The sequence below is a fragment of the Syngnathoides biaculeatus genome, chromosome 8, assembly GCF_019802595.1.
Source record: "Syngnathoides biaculeatus isolate LvHL_M chromosome 8, ASM1980259v1, whole genome shotgun sequence".
In the NCBI taxonomy this organism is placed as follows: domain Eukaryota; kingdom Metazoa; phylum Chordata; class Actinopteri; order Syngnathiformes; family Syngnathidae; genus Syngnathoides; species Syngnathoides biaculeatus.
In genome coordinates, this window is record NC_084647.1 from 9,136,236 (window position 1) to 9,147,906 (window position 11,671).

General features: G+C 52.3%; 1 protein-coding gene across 1 annotated transcript in view; it reads left to right on the forward strand.

The window, feature by feature from the left end:
- The window catches only part of dlc (deltaC), a 37,216-nt gene that overhangs the window by 24,535 nt on the left and 1,010 nt on the right, over positions 1-11,671 (forward strand). Inside the window, exons 8-9 of the mRNA XM_061826603.1 lie at positions 8,247-8,919; positions 11,293-11,407. Of these exons, the coding sequence (XP_061682587.1) occupies positions 8,247-8,919; positions 11,293-11,407 (788 nt within the window). The remainder of the gene's footprint in view (positions 1-8,246; positions 8,920-11,292; positions 11,408-11,671) is intronic.

Here is an 11,671-nt window from a genome sequence, read left to right on the forward strand (position 1 = left end):
GGGATTTGGGTTTGTGGTGTTTGCCGGAGATGGGTTGTCCTAAGGCAGTCTTTGGTGGGTGACTCGGCCACCCGGGGGCTGAGAGACTTTTTGGAGATGGCAGAGGCTGAAGGGAAATTTCGAATTTGCCAATTCATCCGTCCTGAATATAATTGTCATCTGCACCGGAGTCTAAGAGGACAGTAGCGGGGCGGGCATGCAAGCGACAACGAGCGCTCACGGGAGGAGAGGGTGGGCTCACCGTGACACTCGCGTGGGGTCACAAGGGATACTTGGGGTCGGAGCCTGTGCCCTGAGAGACCGAGAGAAGACGACGGGTGGCTTCTTTGCGCTGGGCAGGGGGGTTGAACAATTTGTGGCTTTCAAACGAGCGGAGGACCAGGGAGAAGTTACGCCGTAATCCAGTGGACCGCTTAGCTGCTTTGCCGGACAGGAGGTCCGTGATGTCTGCAAATTTAGAAGGTTTGGTGGGATAACCGGATGTCTGGAGGTTGAATACGAGTGAGCATTTTAGTAGAAACTGGCTACGTAAGCGGAGGTTGCCGGAGTAGGGCTCGGGAGCGAGATTCTTGGGGTTCCTTGTGCCAGACGTGGGGGGCTCAGAGGCTGTGGGCTCAGGAGGAGGCTCAGTTTGCAAACGGGAATGCCCGTTGCCCGAGGGACTGGAATGATTCCGCGAGTTCCTGGAGCGTGAGCGCCATTGTTATTTCCTGGGATGGCCAAAGTATCCTGTCAGAGTTCAGGGGACCTGGAGCCGAGTGCCGGTGGAAGCAGGTGTAATGTCGCGAAGACTTTATCGATATAAGGTTAGGGAGGTGGACCGGAAAGGCGGTTGGCTTGGCGGCAGGAACGGTGTGGGGACGGGAACGCAGGGGTGCACTAGGAACGCACGAGACTTCCTGTGTAGGTGGACTGTGGTACCGCTATGAGAGTATGAAGTTGGGATCTAGACGGGCTGAAATAAGGGTGGTGGGAGGGAAAGGGGAGGGGCCAGAGAGAGTACAAGCATACTGCATGGCAATACGTGACGCTTTTGAATGGTCGCTCGCAAATCCGTTCCAGCCAATCTGCAACATGGCGACGGTCACGTGACCGGACCCGGTGGGCTCTCCGCTTTCCTCCCACATCCCAACAACACGCAACTTTATAACTCTGACTCTAAATTGCGCGTAGGTGAGGTTGTGAGTGCGACTGTTGCCTGTCGATTGGCTGGCATCCAGTTCAGGGTGCCCGTTGACAGCTGCGATAGGCTCCAGCACTCCCCTCGACTCTCGTGAGGATAAGCAGCAAAGAAAATGGATGGATGAACATTATTTGTGCGTTCTTTTCTTTTCTGCAAAATAATTTGAATCCGTTTTCATATTTTGGTCTGAAAGATTCTCCAAATATTCCTGGCTGAGTTGTTGCAGCTCCAAAACAAAGTCTGGAGCTTTTCTTTGGAGATGGCAGCAAAGACAATCGTCCGCTTATCCTCACACGGGTGACGAGAGGGCCGCAGCCTATCCCGGCCAATCGCGGGGCACGCGGAGACGGACAACCAGTTGCGCTCACAATCACAATTTCCAGGGTCCAATGAATGTCGCATGCTTTTTGAGGAAAGTCGCGCAGGAACCGGGGGGGCACGCAAAATCTGCACAGGCGGGATCTGAACCCGAGTCCTCGGAACAGTGAGGCAGACGCTCCAACCATTCGTCGACCGTGCCGGCCCCTTAACCAAAATCGTAACGAACAAAGTGTTGTCCTTCAACCTCATTTGGACGTAAAAGCCGAAAAGAACAGAAAGCCGAAGTTCAGGTCCAAAAAGACGGCGAGCGGGTCCGGGGTCCCGAAATACCAACAACGCGGATGCCTCGGAAAGAAACTTTTGGGAGGCGTCTCGTTGTACAAGTGGGCTATAAATCAAGTTGACTTGAGTGCGCTTGTGCCAAAAGGACTTCCGGCAAAAGTTAAGAAAAGAGCCAGCCGCATAATCGGGAAGTGACGGCGCCGCCGCGGCCCGAAACGAGCGGGAGAAATGGGAGCAGGGTCGCCGCCCCCCCCCCCCCCACTTCCCCCCCAAGCCCCCGGGGGCGCCTCCTTCATCCTCTTTATCTTCATCTGCAAAACTTTCCGGCCTGGCAAACAACAAACAAGATACGGCGCTCTCGCGACATCCGCCAAGGCCACCGCTAACGCCTTCTTTTGCTAACGGGCGCGTCCCCAAACGCCCTTTGCAAACTTTTAGGGCTCGTTTGCGTCGGATGACCTTCATGCTCCATTTCGTCCGCCTCACAGTTCAGAGGTCGCGGGTTCAAATCCCAGCTCCGTTTGCGGCTTCTCAAGGAGGAGAGCGTTCCAGAAACGGGCACGCCGGGTGCAACCGTGACGGGAGAGGCGCAGGTGTCAAAGCCGTGGCCGCGGGGGGCCGAACGCATCATGTGGCGCGGCCCGCAAAAGCAAGTCGGGTGTGCTGATTTCCCGCTTGTTGCTAATTTCACAAACTTGCAAATTGGCTTTGCATGACAACATTCAGATAAAGCAAGCAGTCTTTCTTCCCGCTTTTAAAATAAGCGCAACGAGACTGACGAGCCTTTTCTTTTTCTTTTTCATTTGTCCCATTTCAAAAATAGTTCATCGATTTGTCGCACGTGTGTCATTTTATGAATTTACCGGCATGGGTTGACCCTCCGAGGGAAGTGCTGACTTTTTTTCTTTTTTTTTTTTTTTTTTTTAAGAGTGACGAACGTGAGGATAAGCGAGTACAGAAAAGGGATGGACGGATGGATGGATCCGACTTTGTCTCCTTCAACAAAGTTGCACGTTTTGGAACGCGGGCGGAAATAGCAAACTCGCGCGGGTTTTCTTCGGGTGCTCCGGCAAATGTGCGAAAGAACAGCGGCCTCCCACCTGCGTCACCTCGAATCATTTTCAATGGGGAAAATGTCCAATTCCCAAGCCGCTCATCCTCACAAGGGCTGCAGCCAAAAGCGGACTACGCCACCTAGCGTGCAATTACCGATGAGTACGAGGGTCCGATTTTGTGACGCAACTTCTGGTCTGTGCGCCCGCTGACTGCGGCTAAAAGCGGTTCCTCCTGTCCCGGACCGTAAAGATTGGACTTTGGCGACCTTTTTGCATCGGGCTCTCGCCGACGGGCCGGTTGAGCTGCTTCCATGCGGACTCGACCGAATGGGACTCCCCGCTGACTTGTCGGTTGCCGGCTCGCTATCGGTCGCTTTGCGCCTTCTGGCGTCGCGTGGCAACTTGTTTGGTCGAAGGTGGTCCCGCATTTGGAATCTTTCCCCAACGGCGGGTCCAAGTGGTGTCGCTTGCGTCGCGGGGCGCCTCCCTGACTTGCCGTTGCAGCGAATCTTCCGGTTGTTCAAGTTTTGGCGTAGCGCACGATTCTTTTTTTTTTTTCCCTCATGTTACAGAATGTTATTGTTGTCCGTAATCAGTCGTACGCTGCACAAATCTGGCCTCTACGGAAGAGTGGCGAGAAGAAAAATCATTTCTCAAAGATAGCCAGAAAAAAAAGTCTCCTTTCAAGTTTGCCACAAGCCACCCGGGAGACACGTGGACGAAGGTGCTCTCTCGGCAGATGAAACCAAAATCCAACTTTTTGGCCCCGCTCTGGAACAAAGACCGCGAGGTTTGGGCCACGCAAGACGAATGGAGCCAAATACAGGACCGATACCAGAAGAAAACCTGCCGTAGTCTCCGAAAGACCCGAGACAATGATCCAAAACGTGAAGCCAAATCTACGACGGGAGGGTTCACAAAGAAACGGATCCGGGCGTGAGGATGGCCGAGCCGAAGTCAAGACCCGGATCCGGTCGAGAGCTGAAGACGGCCGTTCACGAGCGCTCTCCATCCAACCTCACTGAGCTTCAAGTGGGCGAGAATTTCAGTCTCTCCGTGTGCAAAACTGATCGGGACGCATCCCCAGCGACTTGCAGCAAAAGGTGGCGCTGCAAAGCATTCAATGCCCCACTTTTCCGGTTTTCATTTCTTGAAAAGGGTTAAAATATCCACTTCACGATTGTGTCCCACTTTTTGTTGCTTCTTGACAAAATAACAACAATAATGATTAGCGATCTTTATGTCTGAAGCCTGAAATGTGGTGAAAGGTTGAAAAGTCCAAGGGGGGGGGGGGCTGCGGATACTTCCACAAGGCACTGCGCACATAAGAAAACAAACAACGTGGATGTTTGCACATTTGCGTTTGCATTTTCTTCAAGACGTGTTCCACTTTTCCACTTTTCTACGCAAGGAAGGGAGCCACTTCTGTACTTTTGGTCTGAGCGGATTCCAAATACCTATCAGTGAAAATAGACTCGGACCCGGTGGAATTTGTTGTGTTTCCTCGGTGAGGGTGCGGAAAGTCTCGCTGGACGGTCGGCAAAGTCGCCTCGCGAGAATGCGCGTTTGAATCCGGGCTCGGTGTTCTCGCTCCGTCACACGTCGACGGCCGCCGATGGTCTCGCCCCGCCTCATCCGCCGGACTTTTCTCTTTGGGTTCGCCGAGTGTCGGCTCCGCCCGCCGGGACCTTGAAGAGATTTCCGAGCGGGACCGGGATCCTCTTTTGAGCGCTGTCCCTTTCTCCGGCATTGCGAGATTCTCGGTCCGGCGCGTGAAACAAACGGACTTTTTCGTTTCAACGTGCTGGGAAGGGCAAAGTTCTTCCAAACTTGTCGCTCGTTTGAAAAGTTGACCTTTCTTCTTCTTCTTCTTCTTCTTCTTCGAGGACAGTGAAGATGAGATCAGTGTTTTTGTCAAGTGTGGCCCATGCGAAGCCCTTTGAGCCTCTTTTGCGATCAAGGGCGAGAGAAAGAAAGAAAGAAACCGAACTTTATCAGCGTTTTCAAAATGCACAAGAGACATCCGTCGTAAGAAGCACCAACGCTAAAAATAATGCCCACCGTCTTGTTCGGTGCCAAATGTAATTGGCGTGAAATCCCGACTCGAGCACTCGGCGACTCGCGGCTGGCATGCATAGATGAACAAAGATATGGTTCTCATGAATAAAAATCACAGTCGTCACCATGATAAAACGACAAGATCGTAAGATGGGAAGGCAACTGTGGCTATGAAAAGTCCTTTGGCGGAGCCTGACGCTTCCGCGCGGGATCTTAGCCGTTCCCACGATTGCGCTCATCCGGACAGAGACGCCGGGAACAACGTCTGCCCCGCTGTCTACGGGCTCCTCCGTTGCCTGCCTTCAAACGGCCGCCTTTTCCGGTCTTCCTTTCATTGCCGCTGCAGCTATCGCGACCGCTGTCTTCTGATGTTCATCCACCGCCACTAGCTTGTCAGTCTGGTTCTGGAACTCCGCGCAGGATCTCGGCCCGGGAGAATAGCTCCCTAACCTTGGAGCTCACAAGCCTCTGGTAGCGCTGAGCAGATACCGCCGGCGTCAGACTGGCCTCGGCGCGTGCTGAAGCCTTCCGACATTGCTAGCTAGCTTAGCATCGCTCGCTAGTCACTTTGCGATCAGCACATCAAGTCGGGACAACGTGAGGATCGTGCCAGCATTTGAAAGCGTGGCGTCGAAAAGAGCCCAGACGGTCGGAGACGGGCGGCGGGACGTGGGACGTGGGCCGCGGGACGCCCCGGTCACCGGAGACTCGAGGTTGGGTACGCGGCTGACCCCCACCCGAGTCATTAATAATCCTGCAAAGACCATCGGCTGTTAGCGTCCGAAATGAGCCTCGGGTTCCCTCCTCGGTCAGTCCAACTAAGTCGATTAGTCCGTTCTGTGAGAGCGCTCGAAAAATGCAACGTTGCGAGAAAGGAAGGAGGCTTCGCGTGGCCTTTCCTAGATGGGGCAGAAAATGAAAAACGAAAAAGGGGGCAGCCTTGTCTTCTTGCTCCGAACAAATAGAAACGTGGCGATTAATATTGACGACGAACCAACACCAGACGAGGGTCGACCAAGCAATTTTCCTGTCGAAACCGCCGTCGCCAAGAAATTGCCAAATACGCTCAAGGCGTCTTTTCAGCATCTTGGGATATCCGCGAGTATCTCCATTTACGAACGTCGAGTAAGGAAAAATTCAGATTACAAAACGTCTCCTGGGGAAAAGATTTTCTCTCGTTCCGAAGGAAATTTAGGATATGAAAGGCCAAAATAGGCGCTTGGATGCCCCAAATTCCAGCAAAGGTAAACATCCTGGATCTTGATTTGCCGCTATCGCCGCAGCATCTTCCCGCATCCCCCGCGGTGCCTCTCGCTTAGCGTTTCTTCGCGTGGTCGCCCAGCGCCAAAGCCAAATGAACGTCAGGTTTTTTTTTTTGTTTTTTTTTCATGATTCTTTACGTAATGTACTTTCAATGTTTGGTTTTTTTTTTTTGGAACAGATTTGGCTATTTAATTGTATTTAAAAAATTAAAAAAAAAAAAACACTTCTACTTGTGAAAAATTCACATTATGAAATGACAATTTCATAAGCGGAGGTGCCAAGTCTATCTACCTACCTACCTATCCATCCATCCATCCATCTTATCCATCCTGAAAAAGTCACAGCGAGGATAGATGAAGAAAAGCGTCGAGCCGCGCCGTGGTCTTGGTCGCGTTCCCCCTTTTGTCGCCGTCGTGGCGTCTACGAAGCAGCACCGGGGAGAAGACTTGTTGAGTAAAACGCTTGCGAATGTTCCCGTCGGCCAGGCGGGACGGCAACAAAGCGGCTCGCCTCCAATTGACGTTTGCGCCTCATCGTCTGAGCATTGCCAGCCAATTATGAAGTCATTGCAGGGATTTTTGAAAGAAAATTCACTCGGAGTGCCGTCTTTAAGATTTCTCATTGATTTTTTTTTTTTTCAACTTTAATAGGAATCATGTCAGAGTTGGATTGGAAGTACTTCACCTTCCTCTCAGATTCCTCATTTTTGGAAAGGATAACTGTGTTCACGTCTGAAGGGTCCGTCAGGGCCTGACGGGTTTCATTGGACGGATCTTGTCATTTTCCTCAGAGCTGAAGCGTTTCTGCGTCGACTCGATCGCATTCCTCCTTTGATGAGACGATTCGATGTCCTTCATTGGCCGGAGCTTTGGCGTTCCTTCCCCCGTTCGCGAGTGTTGACAGGCAAGCTTCCGGTTCCTGCGGAAGTAGCCCGTCTGTTTTCCAAGGGCGGGGCAACGCGAACGCAAACGTGTTTTTCAAGTACTTTGAACGATTCAAGTCATCGCTAACCTGGACGGAATGCTAAGCTAACACATATTTTTTCCAAGGCTCACGCTTTCTGAAGAATAGCTCGTCAAGCGAACGTCTTTTGAAGGGTTTGTACTTGTGCCGGCAACAGGGTGGGCGAAGGGGTCGGAGCGTCCGCCTCGCAAGTTGCGAGGACTGCGATTCGAATCCCGGCTGCGTGGCTTCTCTCCGGGTGGGCACTCCGCTTTCCTCCCACATCGAAAAAAAACAAAGGAAAAAAAAAATGCATTCATCGGAGATGCTAAATTGCCCCGTCGAGCGTGATCGGTTGTTTGTTTCTATGTCCCCTGCGATCGGCTGGCGACCGCCGCGGGGTGAAGCCCCGCCTCCTTCCCCAAGATCAAAGCACGACAGAAAATGGATTTACGATAGCTCACGTGCTTAATTTTGAAGTGTAGTGTGTTCATCTTCATTTTTGTCAGGACTCCGTTCGCTTGTTCTGCTCAGCTAATGCGTTTATTTTTGGGGCGGAGGGCGTCATCCAGTGAGCAAAAGGTTGTCAGTTTGTGTCCTTGGGCAATTCGGTGGCCTCCAGGTTGCCATTGGAGATGGGAAACTCCTCAATTGGCGCACGTGCTCACTACAGAACCGAAGAATACAAATTTGTGCGTTCTTGCAAGCTAATGTGCTAAATCCCGATACTTTCAGCGTGCTAAGCTAACAGTGTTTGAAACCATTTTTTTTTTTTTTTTTTTTTTTTTGTAAAGCTAACGTGCTAGACGGACATCTTTAAGTGTTGTTTTTAAAGAAAGATGATTGTGAAAATGTTTGGAATATATTTTCAAAGGATGCCTTTTACAGGCTCGTGTCCCAAGTTGTGTTTTTCACGTATTTCGAAGCTAATGTGTTACACGCATTGCGAGGAATGAAAATTGTGGTTTTGAAAATGAATGTCAGAAAATTGCACTCCTGTGCTTTTAAAGCATTTTGAAGAATGAAAATTGTGGCTTTGAAAACGCATGTCATACAATAATCAACACGCCAAGCTAGCGTGTTTGGACAGCGAGATGGCGCGCTAAGCAAAATGGTATTTTTGTGTGTGGTGGTCCGTTCAGGCGGCGAGTGCGTGGACTCGGGCGGCGTGCTGTGCCGCTGTCGTCCGGGCTTCGCGGGCCCTCGCTGCGAGACCAACGTGGACGACTGCGCCAGCAACCCCTGCCGCAACGCCGGCACTTGCGCGGACGGCGTGGCCGACTTCAAGTGCACGTGCACGCTGGGCTTCGAGGGCAAGGACTGCTCGCTGCGCGCCAGCCCCTGCGACCGCTTCCCGTGCCGCAACGGCGGCCGCTGCTTCGCCCACTTCTCCGGGCCCGTGTGCCAGTGCCCGTCCGGATTCATGGGGGCGCGCTGCGAGTACGCCGCAGAGCCCGAGTCGGCCGCGCCGTCCCCGCGGCCTCCCCGCGACCCCACCCCCGCGGCGCTGGCCGCCGCCTGCGTGCTGGGGACCTTCACGCTGGGCTTCCTGGCGGCCGGCGCCGTCTTCGTCCTGCGGCAGCTGCGGCGGGGCAGGGAGTTGGCGGCCATGTCCGCGTCCGTCAAGAACGACCTGGAGGCGGTCAACAACCAAGCGGCGGCCAAGGAGAGCTTCCTCCTGCCCGGGGGGCACCTCAAAGTCTCCAATAAGGACGCGGCGCTGAGCAGGGGCGGAGCCGACGGCGGGGCCGTCTTCAAAAACAAAATGGCCACCGACTGCAACCTGACCAAGGAGCAACGCGACAAGTTTGACAGGTAACCCGCAACCTCGCAGCCGCGGTCCAAAGACAGAAAATTAGACCATTTCGTTTTTAAAAACAAAAGAATTTTCTTCGTTGACTTTTTTTTTTTTTTTTTTTTCCCCAAAGCGGATGAATTGTTGGTCTTAAAAGAAAAAAAAAAAACGTTGGTCGTTAAAAGTAAAGCTTAGCTAAGCTAATGTATTCACGTAAAGCACATTTGTTGCACAATGTGCTTTACATGATTAAAAACTTTTGAATACAAAGAAAGTCTAAAAGTACAATTCAAAAAAAGCAAGAAATCAAATTGGAAAAAATATGAAAAGAAAAAAAAAAAGACTTTTCAAGCTGTGGAGTCGACTTCTTCCTTTTGTGTGCAGCATGGTAACTAAATTCTGCTTCGCCGTGTTTGCTTTGGACTCTGCGCTCCAGCGTGAGACCCGAGTCGGTCCATCTCAGAGCCCTGCTGGGTTTGTATTTCATCTTCAGGAGCGAAACCATTTCGTGATTTCTATTCCAAAGCCGACTGGAAGCCGGCCGGCGCAAAAACTTGCTCTGACCTCTTTTTGTTCTGGTCAGAACGTGAGCTGCGGCTGTCTAATCCTCTTTTTGGGGAGTGCAGTCAGAAGAGCGTTGCAATAGTCAAGTTGGCTTGAGAGAACGCACGGCGGAGTTACAGGGTGACTTTATCCTTGGAAAATGGGACTGAAATATTATTCAGATTGAATTCACGTATGTGAGTGACTTTATTTGAGCCTCTTTGAGTATTTTGAAGAAAATCATTCATTTCAACAGGAGAAGAGTTCCAACAAAAGAAAGAAACATCTGGAACTTGATTATTATTTTTACTTTAAATGTTATATAGTTGGGGGAAAAAATAGAATTTTATTCTTGTCAGATTGAACCTTTTTTTTTTTTACCCTCAAGAAATGCAATTTTTTTTTTTTTTTTTAGTCATAAATACATCAGGAAATATATAACTTTACGAGACTGTCTTCTCTTTACCATCCATCCATTTTCTACTGCTCATCTGAGGTCGTTCGTGGGGGCAGTCGCTTTAGCAAGGATGCCCAGACTTCCACTTCACCCGGGCTCTTCCGGAGGGATCCCGAAAGACGTAGTCCTGGGTCATCCCCGGGGTTCTCCTTCGGATGGGACCGGGCAATGCGGAGATCGGGGAGGAGGGGCTCTGAGAGGCCACGTCAACCGTTACCCGCTGAGGACCGCCGTCTCGGTCTCGGAGGTGCTGATTCTCATCCCGGTCGCTTCACGCTCGACTGTGAACCGCTCCAGTGAGTGTCGGAGATCGCAACTTGATGAAGCCAAAAGAAACCGCATCATCTGCAAAGAGCAGCGACGCAACGGTGAGGCCACCGAACCGGACACCTGTCTAGGGATTCTGTCCATAAAAGTAAGGAACAGAATCACTGACAAAGGGCAAGTCTCACGGGAAACTTGTCCAACTTACTGCTGGCAATGAGGACCAAACTCTGACACCAGTCGTACAAGGGTTAGCGTTAGCCTAACGGAGTGTTCTGAACCCCGTACTCCTGGGAAAACAAAACAAAACCCTCAGAGGACTCCGTGAGGGACACGGGCAAACGCCCACAAAACACATGTAGACCGGTCGGGTAAACTCCCGTCACCCTCGAGGATCCCGCCCGCCGATCCGCAGCCAGGACCAAAACTACATCGCTCCTCCCGGATCTGAGATTCGACTTCCCGACGGACCCTCCTGTCCAGCACCTCTGAATAGATCTTACCAGGGAGGCTGAGGAGTGTGATCCCCGCTGCAGTTGGAACACCCCCCCCCCCCCCCCCCTCGGCAACCACCGCCCCAGTCAGCTAATGCGGCAGCACTGGCCACTCTTCCTTTTCCAGGTCTTCCTGTCGTTGCCCACGTGAGCATTGAAGTCCCCAGCGGGATCTCCCAAAAGGGTCCCTACTTCGAACTGTCGCTGGGTGGATAGGCACAAACAATAGCCAGGAATCCGGCTAACGTACGGGTGCTGATCCGGAGGGCAATCGGTCTGCAACGAGAATCCAGTCCCCCTCCGCTCGAGAAGACCGGTCGCGGAGTCCGAGCTGCGAGTCCGGGCGGAACTTGTCAGACGTCCCACGCCCTGAGAGCCATCTTCGGTCGCCGGGGACGGGACCGTCGAGGTGGTCGTTTTCGGCCGTCGTCCGGCTCGCTCGCTCGCGCCCCCCCCGAACCCCGAGTGCCCCCGTTTTGGTGCTCAGCCCGTGAGAACTTTTCTTTTAGACGTCACTCTTAATCCTCGGGAGATGTTGTCAGATGACGGCTTTTGCGCCGCTTTTCACTGATTGACGACGGTTGTTGTTGTGACGTCAAGAGGTCAAAGACTTTGTGTGTGCGTCTTTCCGTTAGACCGGCGGCGGCGGCGGCGGCGGCGGCTCCTTCCTTGACTTTGCTTCAAGACGTCCGCTACCAGCCCGTCTTTGTCATCCCCGAGCAGCTGGAGCGTCACGTCTATGCTACTGAGGTACGTGTGACCACACAAACAACAGTCTAAAAAAAAAAAAAATGCCTCCATCTTGAGCGTCCGGTCGTAATTTGGGAGAAACGGAGTCAAGCCCCCCCCCCAAGATGGCGCCGCATCCGTTTCTGAGCGTGTTGCACAATTTCTGTCTTGCGAGGTTTCAAATTGTGTCGAAAGACCTTCAAAGAAATGGAAATGCGATAAAAACGGCTCCCCCGAGACGCCCCACCTTTGCTGGGACCCCCCCCCCCCCCAAGTGCGCTCACA